At 51.2% G+C, this 21,919-nt stretch overlaps 1 protein-coding gene across 1 annotated transcript in view; it reads left to right on the forward strand.

Annotated features, from left to right (window-relative positions):
- The window catches only part of LOC140370243 (ribosome quality control complex subunit NEMF), a 76,557-nt gene that overhangs the window by 49,620 nt on the left and 5,018 nt on the right, over nucleotides 1-21,919 (forward strand). Inside the window, exons 23-27 of the mRNA XM_072457305.1 lie at nucleotides 186-228; nucleotides 325-374; nucleotides 1,665-1,812; nucleotides 10,591-10,668; nucleotides 13,630-13,866. Coding sequence (XP_072313406.1) covers nucleotides 186-228; nucleotides 325-374; nucleotides 1,665-1,812; nucleotides 10,591-10,668; nucleotides 13,630-13,866 — 556 coding nt within the window. The remainder of the gene's footprint in view (nucleotides 1-185; nucleotides 229-324; nucleotides 375-1,664; nucleotides 1,813-10,590; nucleotides 10,669-13,629; nucleotides 13,867-21,919) is intronic.

Raw genomic sequence — 21,919 nt, forward strand, 5'->3', positions numbered from 1 at the left:
GGAAATCTCAGTCCAGAAAAGTGCAGTGTAGGAACAGCAAAGATACTGCGCAGAACCCTCAAGCTCCCAGGGCCCTCTGGTAGAGCACCCGAGCTTGAAAGGGGACCACCCGAGGAGGGTGAGAGTTGAATATGTACACAGATCTTGTACTTTCCAAAATGGCTGATATTTTCTTGTATTTGTAGAAATGTGCCAAACCCCAGCTTTAAGGCTGAAGTTGTGTCTAAGGTAAGTACATGTGGATGAAATGAATGCAAATACTTTATATAATGTAAACATGTAAATAAATGCACAATACATCTTACTTAAACTTTTTGTTTTTAGGTCGAAAGTGACTCACAAGGAAGAAAACACATGACAGCCAAACAGAGGAGGTGAGAGAAGTTCAGTTCAGATCTGCCTGAAATGTGTGTAATGCATGACATTATCTTATTTCTCTTGAATTCTTTCAATTCAAGGTCAGAATGTCTTTAATAACGTACATTCTCACTCGGAGCTGGCTCTGCTCTCTACAGATCTAGGCTCTCATTTATGATGTACAAGCACACAAATGTATTTGAGATCCCTGACTTGTAACTGGACCTGGAGGCACTCACCTTCTTGTCTTTGTGGAGATCATAGACACATTTCATACCAGAGCGTGGAAGGCAGGGTCCTCAGTTTTGACAGTTAATGTGGGCCCCTTTCTGTAGTCTTATTCTAAAATCTCTGACTTATAGGTTGGGGTCACATTACCTTCTGTCAGGGTTTTACAGTCATGGAAAATCTGAAAAAGGTTTGGAATTTAATTGGTTTTGGAACAGCAATTATACTGGGAAATGCTGCCTCTTTTAAAAATATGCGTATATTTGTATGTGTTTATTGAAACATAAAAGGATCCACAAGAGATCTACAGGGGGAGCTCTATTGCCAAATGTGTCATCTGCATTTGACCCATCCGTCACCCAGTGCCACTGGGGCCACCTGTCAGGAGCAGTGCCTGGGGCTGTGTCAGGACTGTCTTCACTGGAGGATTTTGACCTATTGTGACTGGTTTGGGTTGATGGGTGTATAAACCCACCCAGACACAGAAGGGCCCGGTTTGGCCCGGGAGTCAGGAGGGACTTCCTTGAATTAGATCAAACACATGACGGGCACAAATGGATGTAGTGCTATTCTTCCCTGTGGGTTACCAACATTACCGCACATTTGGCCATGTTAAGGGCACCAACATTAATAACCTACTCATTCTCATCTTCTGTAGGCTCAGTGACAAAAGATATCACTCCAAAAAGGTGCATAAACCAGAATAATTTGTATGGTTTAATAAACAAAAATGTCAAAGCAACTCAACTTAGCTAAACGAAAGTTGCCAAGGTCAATGTTGTGGACTGATAGTAACAAAGAGGCTAGTTTGATAGAAAACAAAGAGGTTTAATTTCTGTTGAGTAGGTCCCGCCCGGTGGGCAGGGCCTACTCAGAGTAGGATAAATATCTGAGTTCCCGGTCTGGATTTGCAGATTGAGAATGACTCTTGGATGAGAGTCCAGATAAAACAACTGAATCTTTTTCTACAACTTTACCTAAAGGACTTTTAAGCCACAAGTTAACAACAATAATAATAACAACAGGTCCAACATGAAAAATCACACTCAGACATTTCACTGTATTATTTGATTCTCCAGGGAAGAAAAGAAAAAAAAGCAGAAGCAGGACTGGGATGATGAAGTAAAAGAGAAGAGCGAGGGATTGACTGGAGAGAGGAGTGTGGAGCAGAAGGAGAGAGGAGGAGGAGGAGGCCCCTCACAGCAGCCGCTCAAGAGGGGGCAGAAGGTATGAAGCAGGACATGAGCAAAGGAACATGAAGGAACAAACCTCTCCTTTTACACCAGAGCAGTTACATAAGAGTGACATACATGATACACAACATGAGCTCTGTGTCCTCTCATATAAGCCAAACAAATATAGACACATATAATGCTGATCAGTAGTGGAAAAAGTAGTTGTATTACCTAATTAAAAGTACAGGTGCAGGAGATAAAACGAAAGTTACGGATGTAACTATGGATCTATGAATCCTAGATAACCGCCAGAGGGCGGTGCCTTAAGCACTGAATGATCATCTTTTGCGCATGCGCAGGTCGAGAAACTAATGACAACAAAGTCTCCTGTGACCTCTCCGTGACCCACGTGACGCCTATATAGTCACGTGACACAGAGAGCCCAGTCCCTTTTCTTCTCGCAAGCAACGTGGATTCCGAGAGACTGATCGCTCTGGCGGTCATCCAGGATTCATAGAGCCGTAGTTACATCTGTAACTTTGGTTCTATTTCATCCCTTCTGACCGCCCGAGGCAGTGCCCACATCAATTTTTTAGAATCGGGCAAATGTAGATGGTGAAGTCCAGGAGGCCGCTGCGCAAATTGCATCCAGGGGCACTCCGCTCACCAGGAGGTGGACACTGACGGGATAGAAAATCTGCCACCACATTCCGTGGGCCGGGAATGTAGGACGCTCTCAAACTGAGAAAGTGGGGAGCAGCCCACACATGGAGCTGTCGAGTTAAGTCCACCAGTCTCACCGACCTGGTGCCCCCCAAGTGGTTGATGTGATGAACCACCGTGGTGTTGTCGGAGCGAACCATGACATGTCTGCCGCGCAGAACTGGAACGAAGTAGTTCAACGCCAGGCGCACTGCCATCAGCTCTAGCACATTTATGTGCTCTCTGCTGACTGGTGGAGACCACGTTCCTTGTGCCATGCGCCTTTGCCATGTCGCACCCCATCCTGTGAGAGACGCATCGGTGTGCACCATCTGTGAACGCCTGTGAATGGCCCATGCGGGATGTAAGTGCAGGCTGTTGACCCAGATTTGCATGGGGCAAAGAGAAAGAAGCCCCAGCGGCACTACAGTGGAGGCAGCTGTCAACTTCCTCAAGAGACGGAGGTAAAGAACAAAAGGCAACACCTGGCCTTCCAGAAAACTGGGAAGCATGTCCATGATGCTGTCGACTCGCGGAGTTGAAGGACAAGCGGTTGTGAGAATGAAATTCAGGGTGATCCCTAAAAAAACAGTCTCCTGGGCAGGGACCAGGTTGCTCTTTGCAAGATTTACCCACATACCCAACTGCCCAATGTGGTCGAGGACAGTTTGGATGTCTTGAAGAGCCTAGCTGTAAGTGGGAGCACAGACCAGCCAGTTGTCCAGGTAAGGTAGTATTTTTAAACCGCTTGCCTGGAGGGAGCCAGAGCTGCAGCAACGCATTTGGTGAAAACCCTCGGCAACAGAGACAGACCGAATGGAAGGACTCTGCATTTCGAGGTCATCACTACCAATTCAAAGCGCAGAAACTGCTGATGGCATGATGCAATTGGAACATGAAATTAGACATCCTTGAAGTCTATGGAAGTGAACCACTCGATATTGCCTGCAACATCTCCGTGGTTTCGACAGGGTATTTAAAAACCCATTGAGACCTCAAAGGTCCAGAACTGGGCGTAGATCACCAGTCTTTGGCACCAGGAAATACCGGGAGTAATAGCCCCCTGGATCTTGCAGTGGGTCCACAGGCACTATTGCCCCCTTGTCCAGCATGGACTACGGTCCACTTGACCAGGCCTGGTACAGGAGGCTGACGGCGGAACTGAAGGTGGTAACCCCGGGAGAGAGTGCACAACACCCGGACGTCTGTCGTGTGCGCAGCCCAGTATTCCAACTCCCCCGGGGTGAAGTGTTCGACCGTCGGCGGCCTGGCTTCAGTGCCGCTGGCCCCAATCAGGTGGTCCCGAGGCCGGAGTCCGGGCCACCCTCCTCCAATCAAAGGGCTGTCCGCCCCGTGGACGCGTGGTGGTTGTAACGGCCAACGGGGCAACAGCCTGAGTGCCAGACGCAGGTGGGCCGCTATGTTGAGGGCTCCGTCTGCCGAGACCGACCAACTGGCTCCTAGTCCGGCTAGCAGGTGGGAAAGGGAGTTCCCCATCCTACCTATCCGTGCCCCAGCATCGTATGCCCGGCACAAGAATTCATCGGCGATCCGACATTGCAGATTCGGGCACCTCGGGTTAGCCCTAAGGCCCTCCTCTGGAGAGACAATCAGTGAGGCAATAGCCAGCTCAAAAGGCGGCATATGGCCCAGGCCAAACTGGGGGGCATCTTGCATGCACGCCAAGGCCCTCCCATCTGAGGTCAAGCGCGACAATGCCTTTGTATCACTCCAGCAAGCATGTAGCTCCCTGACATACTCCTGTGAGGGCGGTACAACAACGGAGAGGACAGGCCATTGGCGCCTGAAAAAGGCACTAGTAGTAGCCTCTGTCTCCTGCAGTACGTCCAACCGCACGTGGCTAATTGCGGAATGAACGACGGAGAGGGGCACATGGTCATCCCGGTCCAGACAGCCCGTGGATGCATGGGAGCCTGTGTCTGAGGCCCGGGACTCCAAATCGAGGGCGTCATACTGGAAATGCATATCGGATTCAGCCACCGACATGGCATCCTCCTCATGCATGGGCCCCACATCCTGTGCAGGAAAACCCAGATCACAGCAACGCTCGGCTAGAAACGAGCGAGCCTGTTGCAGGACCGCCTTCACCTGGGCCAACTCAGACATGAGGTGGTCCATACGGGCCGTCAGCTTCCTGTCGTTCCGCTTCTTATGCTCTGGGAAGGGCGGAACAGAGGACACAGGGCGCTTAAAGCCAGAGGTTTGAGCGGCGGGTAACCGATCTGACCTCGACTCCCAGTCAATGGGCTCAAACGCTGCCAGACGAGCTCTACGGGCCGAATGAGGCATAACGATACAATTGGGGAAAGCATCTGTAGTGAGGCCTTGCCTCAAATGCTCCACGCCGAAGCATGAGGGACATAAATCTTGCCCGTCGTCCTACTGCATCGCCGCCATACAGGCCTTGCAGACCAGTGTCTCAAGCATTTTGAATACGAATGCCCACTGTAGTGTTACGGCAGTTTCCTGTAAACAATGATCAATTAAAGGGTAACCAAGAAATAACTTTCAAGCAGAAACATATATATATATATATATATATATATATATATAATGTTGTTATATATATATATATATATATATATATATATATATATATATATAAAAGAAGCCCTCTATGATGACAACACGAACAAGGCAGTTTACGTCGCCCGGATCGGCGTCACCGGGGCCCCATCCTGGAGCCAGGCCTGGGATGGGTGCTCCATGGCGAGCGCCTGGTGGCCGGGTCTTACCCCACGGGGCCCGGCCGGGCACAGCCCGAAAGAGCGACGTGGGGCCGCCCTCCCGTGGGCCCACCACCCGCAGGAGGATCCATAAGGGGCCGGTGCAGAGAGATCTGGGCGGCAGTCGACGGCAGGGGCCTCGGCGACCAGATCTCCAGACACAGAGACTAACTCTGGGGACATGGAATGTCACCTCGCTGGGGGGGAAAGAGCCTGAGCTTGTGCGGGAGGTTGAGCGATACCGACTAGATATAGTCGGCCTCACCTCCACGCACAGTTTGGGCTCTGGAACCCATCTCCTCAAGAGGGGCTGGACGCTCCACTTCTCTGGTGTTGCCCGCGGGGAGAGGCGGCGGGCTGGTGTGGGCTTGCTGATAGCCCCTCAGCTCAGCCGCCACATGTTGGAGTTTACCCCGGTGAACGAGAGGGTCGCGTCCCTCCGCCTTCGGGTGGGGGACAGGTCTCTCACTGTTGTGGCGGCCTACGGGCCGAACAGCAGTGCAGAGTACCCGGCCTTCTTGGAGTCCTTGGGAGGGGTACTGGACAGTGCACCGACCGGGGACTCCGTTGTTCTACTGGGGGACTTTAACGCCCACGTGGGCAATGACAGTGACACCTGGAGAGGGGTGATCGGGAAGAACGGCTTCCCCGATCTGAACCCGAGCGGTGTTCAGTTATTGGACTTCTGTGCTAGCCACAGATTGTCCATAACGAACACCATGTTCAAGCACAAGGGTGTCCATCAGTGCACATGGCACCAGGACACCCTAGGCCGGAGGTCAATGATCGACTTTGTTGTGTCATCAGACCTCCGGCCGCGTGTCTTGGACACTCGGGTGAAGAGAGGGGCAGAGTTGTCAACCGATCACCACCTGGTGGTGAGTTGGATCCGATGGCGGAGGAGGAAGCCGGACAGACTTGGCAGACCCAAGCGCATTGTGAGGGTCTGTTGGGAACGTCTAGTGGAGCCCTCTGTCAGTAGGGTATTCAACTCGCACCTCCGGGAGAGCTTCTCCCATGTCCCGGGGGAGGTTGGGGACATTGAGTCCGAGTGGACCATGTTCTCCGCCTCCATTGTTGATGCGGCTGCTCGGAGTTGTGGTCGCAAGGTCTCCGGTGCCTGTCGTGGCGGCAACCCCCGAACCCGGTGGTGGACACCGGAAGTAAGGGATGCCGTCAGACTGAAGAAGGAGGCCTATCAGGCCACTCTGGCTTGTAGGTCTCCGGAGGTCATCGACGGGTATCGGCAGGCCAAGCGAGCCGCGGCTCGTGCTGTCGCAGAGGCAAAAACCCGGGCCATGGAGGAGGACTATCGGTCGGCACCAAAGAAATTCTGGCAAACCGTCCGGCGCCTCAGGAGGGGGAAGCAGTGTCTCACCAACACCGTTTACGGTGCGGGTGGAGGCCGGCTGACCTCGACTGGGGATGTCGTCGGACGGTGGAAGGAATACTTTGAGGATCTCCTTAATCCCTCAGTCACGTCTTCCGAAGAGGAAGTAGAGACCGGGGACTCGGAGGCTGGCTCATCCATCACCCAAGCTGAAGTCACTGAGGTTGTTCGCAAACTCCTCGGTGGCAGGGCTCCGGGGGTGGATGAGATCCGCCCTGAGGACCTAAAGTATCTGGATGTTGTAGGACTGTCTTGGTTGACACGTCTCTGCAACATCGCGTGGCGTTCGGGGACCGTGCCTCTGGACTGGCAGACTGGGGTGGTGGTCCCTCTGTTCAAGAAGGGGGACCGGAGGATGTGTTCCAACTACAGAGGGATCACACTCCTCAGCCTCCCGGGTAAGGTCTATTCCAAGGTACTGGAGAGGAGAATCCGACCGATAGTCGAACCTCGGATTCAGGAGGAGCAGAGTGGTTTTCGTCCCGGTCGTGGAACACTGGACCAGCTCTATACCCTCCATCGGGTGCTCGACCGTGTCCCTCGGGGTGTCCTTTGGGGGGTGCTCCGGGAGTACGGGGTCCGGGGCCCTTTGCTCAGGGCTGTCCGGTCCCTGTATGACCGGAGCAGGAGCTGTGTTCGCATTGCCGGCAGTAAGTCAGACCTGTTCCCAGTGCATGTTGGACTCCGCCAGGGCTGCCCTTTGTCACCGGTTCTGTTCATTGTTTTTATGGACAGAATTTCTAGGCGCAGTCAGGGGTCGGAGGGTGTCCGGTTTGGGGACCACAGGATCTCATCTCTGCTGTTTGCAGACGATGTTGTCCTGATGGCTCCATCAAACCCGGACCTGCAACATGCACTGGGACGGTTTGCAGCCGAGTGTGAAGCGGCTGGGATGAGAATCAGCACCTCCAAATCCGAGGCCATGGTTCTCGACCGAAAAAGGTGGCTTGCCCTCTTCAGGTGGGTGGGGTGTCCTTGCCCCAAGTGGAGGAGTTCAAGTATCTCGGGGTCTTGTTCACGAGTGAGGGAAGGATGGAGCGTGAGATCGACAGGCGGATCGGTGCAGCGGCTGCAGTGATGCAGTCGCTGCATCGGACCGTTGTGGTAAAGAGGGAGCTGAGCCGAAAGGCAAAGCTCTCTATTTACCGGTCGGTCTACGTTCCTACCCTCACCTATGGTCATGAGCTTTGGGTAGTGACCGAAAGAACAAGATCGCGGATACAAGCGGTCGAAATGAGTTTCCTCCGCCGTGTGGCTGGGCGCTCCCTTAGAGATAAGGTGAGGAGCTCGGCCACACGGGGGGAGCTCGGAGTAGAGCCGCTGCTCCTCCACGTCGAGAGGAGCCAGCTGAGGTGGCTCGGGCATCTGTTCCGGATGCCTCCTGGACGCCTCCCTCGGGAGGTGTTTCAGGCATGTCCCACCGGGAAGAGGCCCCGGGGAAGACCCAGGACTCGCTGGAGAGACTATGTCTCTCGGCTGGCCCGGCTGGTGTGTGTGTGTATATATATATATATATATATATATATATATGCCGGGAAATAGAACATTTAATTCCAAAGAAATGCAAGTTTTATCACAAAAAAATTCCATTTTTGTTAACGCGCTTGCCACGCCCAGATTTGGAATTGTATCAAAAATCAAATATTTGGGAAATATATATATTAAAATACTGGGTTCCACCCACAATTGCCGACTCCCTGTGGGGTTTAGGGCGGGGTCATAATATAATTTTTTACTTGTCTTGACATGAGGTTTGTTTGTACCCAGTTTCATAAATCTAAGACAAAATTGGTCCATCAGTGTAGATTGCGCTAGCGAGTTATTTTGCTACTTAAATTTTTTTTAGACACGATAAAACACATTTTTCACTGATCCTGAAGTATGTGTCGAAATTTTTTTAGTTTTCGTTAATGTTCAGGGGGTCAAAATTGGGGTGGTTTGGGACTGAAAAAATTAATAAAAATAAGAATGGAAATGCTTTTTTCGACCATTTCCTTTGGAAATAAAAACTCAAGCTAGAGTCATGTGATTTTGTCACATTGTGCCCGCTCACAACCTAATCTGTTATAAATATTTTCAGTTGTCTACGACAATTAAATCGTCTTTTACAAATTTTTAAAAATCAAATTTAGAGAGGGTGCTAGAGAGCCATTTTATTAGTTAGTCTCTACATTTGCATGTCATTGCATTCAGCTTTAAAATTTCCACAAATACTACGTCAAAACGTTCCAAAAAAAAAAAAAATTAAGAAACGTAGAATTTTTTTTTATTTTGCAAAAATCGCAATTTTGTTTGAAACTCACGATGACCATACCTGAAGGCGTATCGGATCAAACGTCATTATACTTCATTGCTCATGGGTTTTGTGTCTTGTGGCCAAGTTTGAAGTGATTTTGATGTAAGAGAAAATGCCAAATGTACGAAGAGGTGCACTTTTGTCAGCGCCGAGTTTATCCAATATGGCCGACTTCCTGTATGACTTAGGGCGGGGTCATACTATTATTTTTTACATGTCCTCACATGAACTATTTTTTGGGGTGAGCGTCATATTTTTACTGCCACTTTTTTTGGCTTCGGGCTCCCATTGGCCCCATGTTTATTTGATTTTTGAGGTGGCGCTACTTAGCCGTCTTTCAATATTTTTTCACGAAACCTTCACTCAAAATTAGAACTTACGGAGTTCTAATTTTTGATAACACTCACGAGCATATCCGTCTTTGTTTAGTACTCGATTTTTGCATTTTTCCAGCCCCCGGTACCAATTATAATAAGTCCCTCGCCGGGACGATACTCGTCCTTCGGCTCGGGCCTAATTAGCTGTCAAACAGTACAACAAAAGCGGGACAAAAGCAGCTGCTAGAGCCAATACGGCTGTAGCGCAAAATAAACGGAGCAGGAACGAAACCGGCTGCTCAAAAACGACTGTTCAAATCAAGTCAAAAGACAACTGACATAGCCCTGAAACAATCAGTAATCAGCTGTACTTACCCGGCGGTGTAGTCGGCTACATCCGCCTAGCTGCAGAACGCCGGTGCAATCACAGCCTCTGAGGCGAGAGCACTCGCTGCCTCGACGTCGCGGGGCTGAGCAAACCAGCAGCTAGCAAACAATTCAATGTTTTTCCGCTTACAACTCGACAAACCAGCGCGAGAAGAAAAGGGACTGGGCTTTCGGTGTCACGTGACTATACAGCTTCACGTGGGTCACAGAGAGGTCACAAAGAGGTCACAGAGAGGTCACAGAGAGGTCACAGGAGACTTTGTTGTCATTAGATTCTCGACCTGTGCATGCGCAAAAGATGATCCTTCAGTGCTTAAGGCTCCGCCTTTCAGTCAGAAGGGATGAAATAAAAGTAAAACGATTACATATAAAAAGTACTTTAAAGGCACAGTATGTAACTTTCATGCATTTCTATCCAGACAAAGGGTTAAAGCCGTTTGAACGATAGATCTGTTTTATTCCATACTGTGGAACATCTTGGCTAAAGGAAACCCGGAAGACGAGTCAGGTCTGTGGAGACACAAACCACTCACCTTTTACACATTTTCAGTGCAATAAAACATTCCCCAAAAACTGCGTTAGTTTTATGGATAAAGGTTACGTACTGTGCCCAAATATAAATAACACATTTAAAGAGTAAAAGTTTTCATATATCTTATTGTATCTCCATTGTCAATGAACAGAATTCACAAACATAAGAACTTGTCTTTGTGATTCAGTGTAACATATCGCCCAGTATAGCCCGGTATAGCCCAGTATAACCCACCAGTATAGCCCAGTATTGCCCAGTATCGCCCAGCATAGCCCAGTATAGCCCAGTATTGCCCAGTATAGCCCAGTATTGCCCAGTATAGCCTAGTATCGCCCAGTATAGCCTAGTATCGCCCAGCATAGCGCGGTATAGCCCAGCATAGCCCAGCATAGCCCAGTATGGCCCAGTATGGCTCAGGTCTGTTATGAATGCCTCCGCACTAAACTTGTGCTCCTGTAGAACAAGCTGAAGAAAATCAAAGAGAAGTACAAGGACCAGGACGAGGAGGACCGCCAGCTCAGGATGCAGCTTCTGGGGGTGAGACTTCCTTCATGTCTGACTCTCACACAGGTCCCACAACACAACCTCAGGTCCCACAACACAACCTCAGGTCCCACAACACAACCTCAGGTCCCACAACTCAACCTCAGGTCCCACAACTCAACCTCAGGTCCCACAACTCAACCTCAGGTCCCACAACACAACCTCAGGTCCCACAACACAACCTCAGGTCCCACAACACAACCTCAGGTCCCACAACACAACCTCAGGTCCCACAGGTCCCACAACACAACCTCAGGTCCCACACCACAACCTCAGGTCCCACAACACAACCTCAGGTCCCACAACACAATCTCAGGTCCCACAACACAACCTCAGGTCCCACAACACAACCTGAGGTCCCACACCACAACATCAGGTCCCACACCCCCACATCACAACCTCAGGTCCCACACCACAACATCAGGTCCCACATCCCCACATCACAACCTCAGGTCCCACACCACAACCTCAGGTCCCACAACCTCAGGTCCCACACCACAGCCTCAGGTCCAACAACACAACCTCAGGTCCCACACCACAACCTCAGGTCCCACAACACAACCTGAGGTCCCACAACACAACCTCAGGTCCCACACACAACCTCAGGTCCCACATTACACCCTCAGGCCCCACAGCACAACCTGAGGTCCCACAACACAACCTCAAGTCCCACAACACAACTTCAGGTCCCACACCACAACCTCAGGTCCCACACCACAACCTCAGGTCCCACACCACAACCTCAGGTCCCACACCACAACCTCAGGTCCCACACCACAACCTCAGGTCCCACACCACAACCTCAGGTCCCACACCACAACCTCAGGTCCCACAACACAACCTCAGGTCCCACACCACAACCTCAGGTCCCACACCACAACCTCAGGTCCCACAACACAACCTCAGGTCCCACACCACAACCTCAGGTCCCACAACCTCAGGTCCCACACCACAACCTCAGGTCCCACAACACAACCTCAAGTCCCACACCACAACCTCAGGTCCCACAACACAACCTCAGGTCCCACACCACAACCTCAGGTCCCACACCACAACCTCAGGTCCCACAACACAACCTCAGGTCCCACACCACAACCTCAGGTCCCACACCACAACCTCAGGTCCCACAACACAACCTCAGGTCCCACAACACAACCTCAGGTCCCACACCACAACCTCAGGTCCCACACCACAACCTCAGGTCCCACACCACAACCTCAGGTCCCACAACACAACCTCAGGTCCCACACCACAACCTCAGGTCCCACACCACAACCTCAGGTCCCACAACACAACCTCAGGTCCCACAACACAACCTCAGGTCCCACAACACAACCTCAGGTCCCACACCACAACCTCAGGTCCCACACCACAACCTCAGGTCCCACAACACAACCTCAGGTCCCACAACACAACCTCAGGTCCCACAACACAACCTCAGGTCCCACAACACAACCTCAGGTCCCACACCACAACCTCAGGTCCCACACCACAACACCACAACCTCAGATCCCACACCACAACACCACAACCTCAGGTCCCACACCACAACCTCAGGTCCCACACCACAACCTTCAAATGCCACGTATTCCTGAAGAACATCCACACGTACAGCTACAGGAGTAAAACAAAAAGTAAAAGGACTTTTGAAAAACCTGTTTAAAAAGTGAACGTATTTCTCACAGATTGAGAAGTGTTCAAGTGTTGAGTGTGTTGTTTTCACACAGAATGTCACATGAATGTGTCAAAATAACTTTAATCTGTTCACTTCAAAATGCAGTGCTGTAGAAAGTAAGATACCTGTTCTCAAATGTAGTGAAGGAAAGGTGGAGATGAGCCCACAGGTGGAGATGAGTCTACAGGTGGAGATGAGCCCACAGGTGGAGATGAGTCTACAGGTGCAGATGAGTCTACAGGTGCAGATGAGTCTACAGGTGCAGATGAGTCTACAGGTGGAGATGAGCCTACAGGTGCAGATGAGCCTACAAGTGCAGATGAGTCTACAGGTGGAGATGAGTCTACAGGTGGAGATGAGCCCACAGGTGCAGATGAGCCTACAGGTGCAGATGAGTCTACAGGTGGAGATGAGTCTACAGGTGGAGATGAGCCCACAGGTGGAGATGAGCCCACAGGTGGAGATGAGCCCACAGGTGGAGATGAGCCCACAGGTGGAGATGAGCCCACAGGTGGAGATGAGTCTACAGGTGGAGATGAGCCCACAGGTGGAGATGAGCCCACAGGTGGAGATGAGCCCACAGGTGGAGATGAGCCCACAGGTGGAGATGAGCCCACAGGTGGAGATGAGTCTACAGGTGGAGATGAGTCTACAGGTGGAGATGAGCTCCAGATTCCTCGTGTTAAGGCTGGTGGAGATCGTGCACTGTCCCTCTCTCAAAGAAACTACTCTTGCTTAACTAATTACTAAGGTTAAATTACCTCTTACTTGTTATCAGCACATTTAGTGTTCACATTTCTGAAAGAACAAGCCCAGTGTTGTGTTAACGTGTCAGCCTTTTTTAGACCTCCAGAGGGAGCACCTCAGTGTCTATACCGTATGTGCAACACATGGGCCCATCATGAGTCAGCACAGGCCTCCGATCGCTTCCTCTGAATCAGAAAGTTTCGAAGGAGAAATGAGAATGTTTACAAATGTCTTTATAATAAAGTGGTGAGATTGTAATTGATTTGATTATAATGGCATTTGAAGCAGAAGAAGAAGGGACTCAACACAAGGAATAGTTCATTCCAATAGATTATATTGATTTTGATCTTTGTTCAACAGTTGCGATTCCAATCATCCTCAAAGATCCCCAAATGTAGTCAAGGAAAATAAAAAATATACAGTGTAAAAATGATGGGTTATGAAGTATAGATAGCGTACAGTACAGTACTTTTGCTTTTGTACTTTTTGTTACTTTCCACTGCATTACATTTGATGCACAACGTTCTCCACAGTCTGCTGGGAGCAAGGAGGACAAGGACAAGGGGAAGAAAGGGAAGAAGAAGGATGAGCTGGTGAAGAGAGGTCCTTCCAGGCCGCCTCAGAAGCAGCCTCCTAAAGCCAGAGCCATGGATGGAGCAGTGAAGACGGAGCAGGAGGGGCCCGGGGAGCAGGAGGGGCCCGGGGAGCAGGGGGAGCAGGGGGGGAGAGAGGAGAAACAGGAGAGAGCGGCCGTGGAGCAGGACGACAAGGTCAGACTCTCCTTTTATACATCATGATCATTTTGTACTCTTCACCTTCTACTCCTGTCTTTATGTTTCTGCAACAGTAAAGCAGTCTCTGTATCTCTGTCTGTGCTCTAAGCTCTGTAACACGGGCCAGGGCTCAGGGCCCCTGAGTGCTCAGAGGTTCACTCATTGGGTGGCTATGTGCGTGGCCCCATGCTGACATACAGAAAGTATTCACCCCTTTACATTTTTCACTCTTTGTTTCATTGCAGCCATTTGGCAAAATCAAAAAAGTTAATTTTATGTCTCATTGTGCACTCAGCACCATCTGGACGCAAAAAAACAAATGAAAACTTTTTTGCAAATGTATTAAAAAAGACAAAGTGAACTATCACATGGTCATAAGTATTCAGAGCCTCATATTTAACTTGCATGTTCCATTTCTCCGGGTCCATGAGATGTTCTACCCTCATTAGAGTTCAGCCGAGTTGAACTGAACTGATTAGACTTGATTAGGAAAGGCACACCCCTGTCTATATAAGACCTACAGCTCACACTGCCTATATAAGACCTACAGCTCACACTGTCTATATAAGACCTACAGCTCACACTGCCTATATACCACCTACAGCTCACACTGTCTATATAAGACCTACAGCTCACACTGTCTATATAAGACCTACAGCTCACACTGTCTATATAAGACCTACAGCTCACACTGTCTATATAAGACCTACAGCTCACACTGTCTATATAAGACCTACAGCTCACACTGTCTATATAAGACCTACAGCTCACACTGTCTATATAAGACCTACAGCTCACACTGCCTATATACCACCTACAGCTCACACTGTCTATATAAGACCTACAGCTCACACTGTCTATATAAGACCTACAGCTCACACTGTCTATATAAGACCTACAGCTCACACTGTCTATATAAGACCTACAGCTCACACTGCCTATATACCACCTACAGCTCACACTGTCTATATAAGACCTACAGCTCACACTGTCTATATAAGACCTACAGCTCACACTGCCTATATAAGACCTACAGCTCACACTGCCTATATAAGACCTACAGCTCACACTGCCTATATAAGACCTACAGCTCACACTGTCTATATAAGACCTACAGCTCACACTGCCTATATACCACCTACAGCTCACACTGTCTATATAAGACCTACAGCTCACACTGCCTATATAAGACCTACAGCTCACACTGTCTATATAAGACCTACAGCTCACACTGCCTATATAAGACCTACAGCTCACACTGTCTATATAAGACCTACAGCTCACACTGCCTATATAAGACCTACAGCTCACACTGTCTATATAAGACCTACAGCTCACACTGCCTATATACCACCTACAGCTCACACTGTCTATATAAGACCTACAGCTCACACTGCCTATATACCACCTACAGCTCACACTGTCTATATAAGACCTACAGCTCACACTGCCTATATAAGACTTACAGCTCACACTGTCTATATAAGACCTACAGCTCACACTGCCTATATACCACCTACAGCTCACACTGTCTATATAAGACCTACAGCTCACACTGTCTATATAAGACCTACAGCTCACACTGTCTATATAAGACCTACAGCTCACACTGTCTATATAAGACTTACAGCTCACAGTGTCAGAGCAAATGAGACTCATGAGGTCAATGGAACTGCTCAAGGAGCTCAGAGACAGAACTGTGGCAAGGCACAGACCTGGCTGTGAGCACAGAGGCCTCCATAATCCTAAAATGGAAGATGTTTGGTACGACCAGAAGTCTTTTTAGACCTGGCTGTCCAGCAAAACTTAGCAATCGTGGTAGAAGAGCCTTGGTAAGAGAGGTAAATAAGAACCCAAAGATCACTGTGGCAGAGCTCCAGAGATGCAGGAGGGAGATGGGAAAAAGTTCCACAAAGTCAACTATCACTGCAGCTCCACCAGGGGCTTTATGGGGGAGTGGCCTGATGGAAGCCCCTCCTCAGTACAAGGCATGTGAAAGCCTGCAGAGAGGTGAATGCGGCCAAGTACAGATATCCTGGAAGAAAACCTCTTCCAGAGTGCTCAGGGCCTTCAACAAGACTATGACCCTAAGCCTGTTAGCCCTGTGACTGTGGTACAGTCGGTGCAACGAGTTCGCTCACCCTCCTGGGGCTGCACAAGCGTGTCGGACCTGTTGCAATGAGGAGGTATATTTACGTTGTTTTCTACGACTGGTAAGTACCCCTTTAATGCATTTCGCCGTAGCCGTGCGCTCGGTAGATTTTTGTTGAATTTGAACCATACAATCGTACCCGGTTTTGTGTTTATCCGTGCTAAAGCCGTTTGTTTTGGTTTACGGATACAGCCACGTGGCTTTAAGTTCTAACTATAGCCGTGTTTGGGTCATTAGTTCTGAACTGCTTTGTTTTCAGCCGGTTACACACCATCGGTGGCGTTTTCGGCTCGACCCGGTTGTTCCTGTAGCTGGTTTTGTGTTTACATTGGGTCATTAGTGGCGTGCTCAGCTCAATCTGATCCAGCGCGTCTCCTTCACATAGCGGGTCATTAGTGGCGTTCCCCGCTTGACCTGACCCCGCGGTGTCCCCCTCATGTAATGGGTCATTTGTGGCGTTCACTGCTCGACCTGACCCCGCTGCGCCCCTTTTACCGGGGTAGGTAAAAGGTTTTATATCTTAGAGTTGCTAGTGGCGTTCCGCTCGACCCGACTGTTTGGTTCCGGTCATATCATGCTGGAGTCCCTGTGTTGCCGGTCCTGCCTGGCGCCGCTGCAGCCTGACGATGGGCATGATCTCTGCCCTGCTTGTCTTGGAGTGGATCATCTTCGGGAAGCACTCTCCGATGATGCTTGCTCCAACTGTTCAGTTATGCCGCGGTCTGTGCGCGTTGCGCGCTTGGCGGCTTTCGAGGACGCTTCAGACTGGTTGTTTGTGGCGCCTCCGAGTCAATTACCGGCTGGCCAGACTGGGGGCCGCAAGCGGCCGTCCACGGCTACTCAAGGCGGCCCCCCATTTAAGAAAAAGAAGGGCCCCGGGAAGTTAGCGGCGCAAGTGAGCACGCTGACATCTGAACTGGCCCAAATGCGGGCAGTTATCCAGAATCTCCAGACTGATGCCATCGTGTGGTGGCACAACGGCAGGAGGGCATTACACAGCCTCAGCATTTGACGACGTCATATCTGTGGCTGCTTTAGACACTCAGTTTCAGCTGGAGTCTGACCTTCTGAGCTCCAGAGATTCAGAATCTGGCTCACTGGCCTCTGCCGGCTCTCAGGCCGACAGTGATGACACTGTCACAGTGGCTTTACGGACCGCACTTTCCCGCTTAAAGCTGGATGTTCCGCGGGATGAGACGGCACCCTCTAGCGCCTTCTTTCGGCGCCAGGCTGCAGCGTCCCACTTTGGAACTGCATGCCTGTTGGACAGACCCAAAGGCATTTTCGAGGCCTACTTCTGATGGCAGGGTCTTGGCACTGATGCAGGATCCTCAGAAGCTTGGCCTGGGACATATGCCGGCAGTGGAGCCGGCTATTGCCTCCCTCATCGTCCGTCCAGAGGAGACTTTACGGACTAATGCCCGATGTCCACGACCACAGTGCCGGGTTACAGACGACCTTCTGTGCAAGGCGTATGACATGGGAGCTCGTATGGGTCGCATTGGGAACTCCTTGTCTCATTTGATGCTAGGCCTGTCGGTTTCCCTTGAGACGGTGCCAGTAGACCAACCAACACATGGGCTGGTTGATGCCTCCTTGCAGGCTTTCGCCCTCATGTCAAGGGAACTAGGGCGTCTGCTCTACATTAGTGCAAGCTCGCACAGTCTCCGCTCTCTGAGGCCAGTAGGAAGACCTTAAGGGGTGTTCCAGTTCTTCCTGGAGAACTATTTGGCCCGGCCGCCCTGGAGGCTCTAGAGCGCACGGCCCAGGCTTGCCGTACACGGCAACAGTTGGCGGGGCTTCATAGGCGGGGGTCTCATCTACGACTCTGGCCCTCCCGTTTCTTCACGGAGGTACACACCACCACCCCATCACTCCCCCGTTCATGGCTCGGACTTGCAACAGGCCCCAAGGTTTGGGTATCGTGCGTCCCGTTCCTCACAACCAGGCCGTCGCCCCCACAAGCCCGTGGGGGGTCGAGGGGCCTCCAGATGAGGTTACAGGGCCAGCGGTAGGACATTTTTCCCCTGGAAAGCTGGAGTACTGGACGGCTCAATCCCCAGATATTTGGGTGCTGGCCACGCTGTCCGAAGGGTATCATCTGCAGTTCCGCCGGCGGTCTCCTGTTCCTGGTTGGATCCGAATGACTGTTATTCAGGATCCGGTCAAGGCGCAGGCGCTCTCTCAGGAGATTCGCACCTTGCTGGACAAGGGGGCGATAGTTCCTGTGGACCCCCTGCTGGATCCAGGGGGCTTTTATTCCCGTTATTTTTTAGTACCCAAGAAGACGGGCGATTTACGCCCAGTTCTGGACCTCAGGGGTCTAAATATGTTTTTAAAGGTACTCCCTTTCAGAATGTTGGCGGTCAGACAAGTGCTCCAGGCGATCTCCCCAGGCGACTGGTTCACAACAGTAGACCTGAAGGATGCATATTTTCATGTCCCCATTGCACCGCCACATTGGAAGTTTCTCCGCTTTGCTTTCCGGGGAGAACACTTCCAGTTCAGGGTCCTGCCATTCGGGCGATCTCTGTCCCCTCGAGTGTTTACAAGGTGCCTCGCTGCAGCCTTGTCCCCCTTGCAGGCCCAGGGGTTGCGGATTTTGCCCTATCTGGACGACTGGCTCATTTGTGCGCCCAGCCACGAGCAGGCGAAGAGCTGCCTTGTGCTGTCACAAGTAGCAACTTTCCTCGGCATGGTTCTCGACTCCCATACAGCGACTTCACGCCCTTTGTCCTAGCGGGTGGACGATATTTTGGGAATGTTGCGGGACTTTCGACAGGGGAATTCTCTTCCCTACGTCTTGTTCCTAAGCCTCTTGGGCAAGCTGACAGCGGCCGCAACGGTGGTTCCTCTGGGGCTGTTGTCTTTGCGCCCGCTTCAGATGTGGCTCAACAGCCTACACCTGGACCCCACTCGTCAGGATCACAGTCGGCAGCGGCTACCCGTATCTCCCCAATGCCGGGTGTCTCTATGCAGGTGGCGGAACGAGGCCTTTATGACGCAGGGCGTTCCGCTGGGGCCTCTTCCTTCCAGACGGGAGGTTGTGTACACCGACGCATCCCTCCTAGGCTGGGGTGCGACATGGCAGGCACGGATGGTGCAAGGGTCATGGTCCCAGAGGCAGAGCAGGCTGCACATGAATGTGCTGGAGTTCTTGGCTGTTGAGCTAGCGCTGCGCCATTTTCTTGCCACACCTGCGCGGCCGTCATTTCATGGTACGGTCCGACAACACCAGTGTGGTTTTTCACATAAATCACCAGGGCGGCACTGGGTCGGTGACCCTGTTCAGGATTGCACAACGGGTCCTGACTTGGGCTACCCCGCGCCTTGCCAGTCTGAGCGCTGTTCACATTCCGGGGGTTCAGAATGTGTCCGCGGACTTCGTGTCTCGCCATCGGCCACTGCCGGGGGACTGGCAGCTTCACCCGGAGGTGGTGAGGGACATGTGGGAGACCTTCGGCAGGGCACAGGTGGATCTTTTTGCCTCCCGCGACGCGTCACACTGCCCTCTGTGGTTCTCGCTGGTGGACAGGGCCAGCCCACTGGGTCAGGACGCACTGGCTCACGACTGTCCCAGGATGATGCTCTATGCATTTCCCCCATTCCCTCTGATTCATCAGACGCTTCTCAGGGTCCTTCAGGAGGGCCACAGTCTCCTGCTAGTGGCCCCGTTTTGGCCGGGGAGGACATCAAATCAATTTATTTTTGTAAGGCCCAAAATCACAACAACAGTCGCCTCTGAGGGCCACAGGGAGAAATGAATCAACAATGTCTGTGGTGGCGATGGAGTCAGACAATGTCTGTGGTGGCGAGGGACGATGTCCCAGGGTCCTCTGTCCTTAGACTCTCCTTCTCGGCCAGGAAAAACTACAAAAAAAACCTCTAAACATGGTTTCCTCTGCTGCACAGGCTCTGCTGTGGCACAGCGAGACGTTTCCCCCCCAAGCGGGATCTCCTCTCTCAACTAGGGGGTCAGATTCTGCACCCCAGTCCTGAGCGCCCAAGATATTTCCCTTTTTCTAAAGGGTGTCCGGCGTTTGCGTCCGCCGACCCGTTCTGTGGTCCCGGCATGGGACCCTGGTGCTGGAGGCGTTGCGATCCCCTCCATTTGAGCCTCTGTCGCAGGTTGACCTTAAATGGCTGTCAATGAAGACTGCATTCCTTCTGGCGATGGCCTCGGCGAAGCGGGTGAGTGAGCTCCAGGCTTTGTACGTGGCAGACTCCTGTTTTCGGTGGCACCCTGACAATTCTGGGGTTTCCCTTTGGCTGAATATGGATTTTGTTCCAAAGGTGATTTTGTCGGCGGGGCACAACCGGCCGCTACAACTGGCACGTTTTGGTGCGGGATCTGCCGCCGAACAGCTGTGTCTTGTCCGTGCGCTTGAGGCATATGTGTGTGCTACAGCATTGATACGCAAATCTGAGAGCCTGTTTGTTACGCCGGCCCGCGCAAGGGCCAGGCTCTGTCCAAACAGCGTCTCCCACGCTGGATTGTTGATGTAATCACGGAAGCCTATGCTCGACAGGGGCGACCGGTGCCTTCCGGGGTGAGGTGCCACTCCACAAGGGGGCTCTCAACTTCGTGGGCCGCTATGAACGGGGTGTCCTTGGACGTGATCTGTGGGGCGGCCTCTTGTACATCCCCGAATACCTTTGCAAGATTCTACAGAGTGAATGTGGTTTCTCCACAACCGCTGGAAGAGGTTCTCCGGCAACACTCTTCTGCGTCCCATTGAGGTATGGTTTTGTCTTATTCCTCGGGACCCTGCTGGTATTCGTCATCCAGTGCTTTATGCACCGCCTCTGGCGGTCAGTAGGGATGAAATAGAACAAAAGTTACGACTGTAACTACAGTTCTATGAATCCCGGATGACCGCCAGAGCATCCGGTCCCTCGGAAATTCTCGTGCTTTGCGAGAAGGTTTCTAGGGACTGAACTCCCGGTGTCACGTGGTCCTGGTGATGATGGGCCCCCACTCTAGGTCCTGGTGATGGTGGGCCCCCACTCTAGGTCCTGGTGATGGTGGGCCCCCACTCTAGGTCCAGGTGATGATGGGCCCCCACTCTAGGTCCTGGTGATAGATCGAATCCTTTTTTACTCAGTGACTCAGAGTTTGTGAATGATGATGACAAAGAGGACGTTATGTTATGTCCGCAGTGGAAAACGATGATGGTGAAGTTTCTCCACTCACTCTCTGGGACGCAGCTAAGGCAGCTTTGAGGGGCAGGGTCATTGCAGTCGCCTCAGCCAGAAAGAAACAAAGGCTGAACACAGTTTATGATTTACAGAACAAACTAAAGCTGTTGGAAAACAAAGATTCTCAAACGCTGCAGGAACTTCAAAATACACGAGTGAGATTATTGACCTGAGCACAGATTCTTATTTTAATGCGATCACAAAGAAATAGAAACACAAACTGTGCCGACGATCAAGGACTGATCAACATTTAAATTGACAAAAAATCACATTTGGACTTAATTTGAAAATGGACAAATTGGACCGACTTTGGATTAAAATGAGATGTTCCTTTTGGACTTTGTGCCTTCTGGCATGTCCATATTTAGTCATGGGTTCGATTCCCGGGCCAGACCAACATCACATGATCTGTGTGGGTGGAGTCTGCATGTCGTCCCGTGTTACCGTGGGTTCTCTCCGGGTTCTCCGGCTCCGCCCACATCCAAACACATGCATTTGTCAGGCAAAATTGGCAACTTTAAATTGGTCCTAGTGAATTAACGTGAGAGTGAATGTTTGTCCGTGTGACTATGTCTCTGTGTTGGCCCCTGTCCAGGGTGAACCCCGCCTACGGCCCAAAGTCACTGGGATACGCTCCAGTCACCTGCGACCCCCAACGGGAACAAGCGGTAGAAAATGAATGAACACATTTAGTCTTCC

Source organism: Eucyclogobius newberryi, unplaced genomic scaffold (genome assembly GCF_026437365.1).
Source record: "Eucyclogobius newberryi isolate DKJ021-1_F unplaced genomic scaffold, fEucNew1.0.hap1 SCAF_21, whole genome shotgun sequence".
Taxonomy (NCBI): Eukaryota; Metazoa; Chordata; class Actinopteri; order Gobiiformes; family Gobiidae; genus Eucyclogobius; species Eucyclogobius newberryi.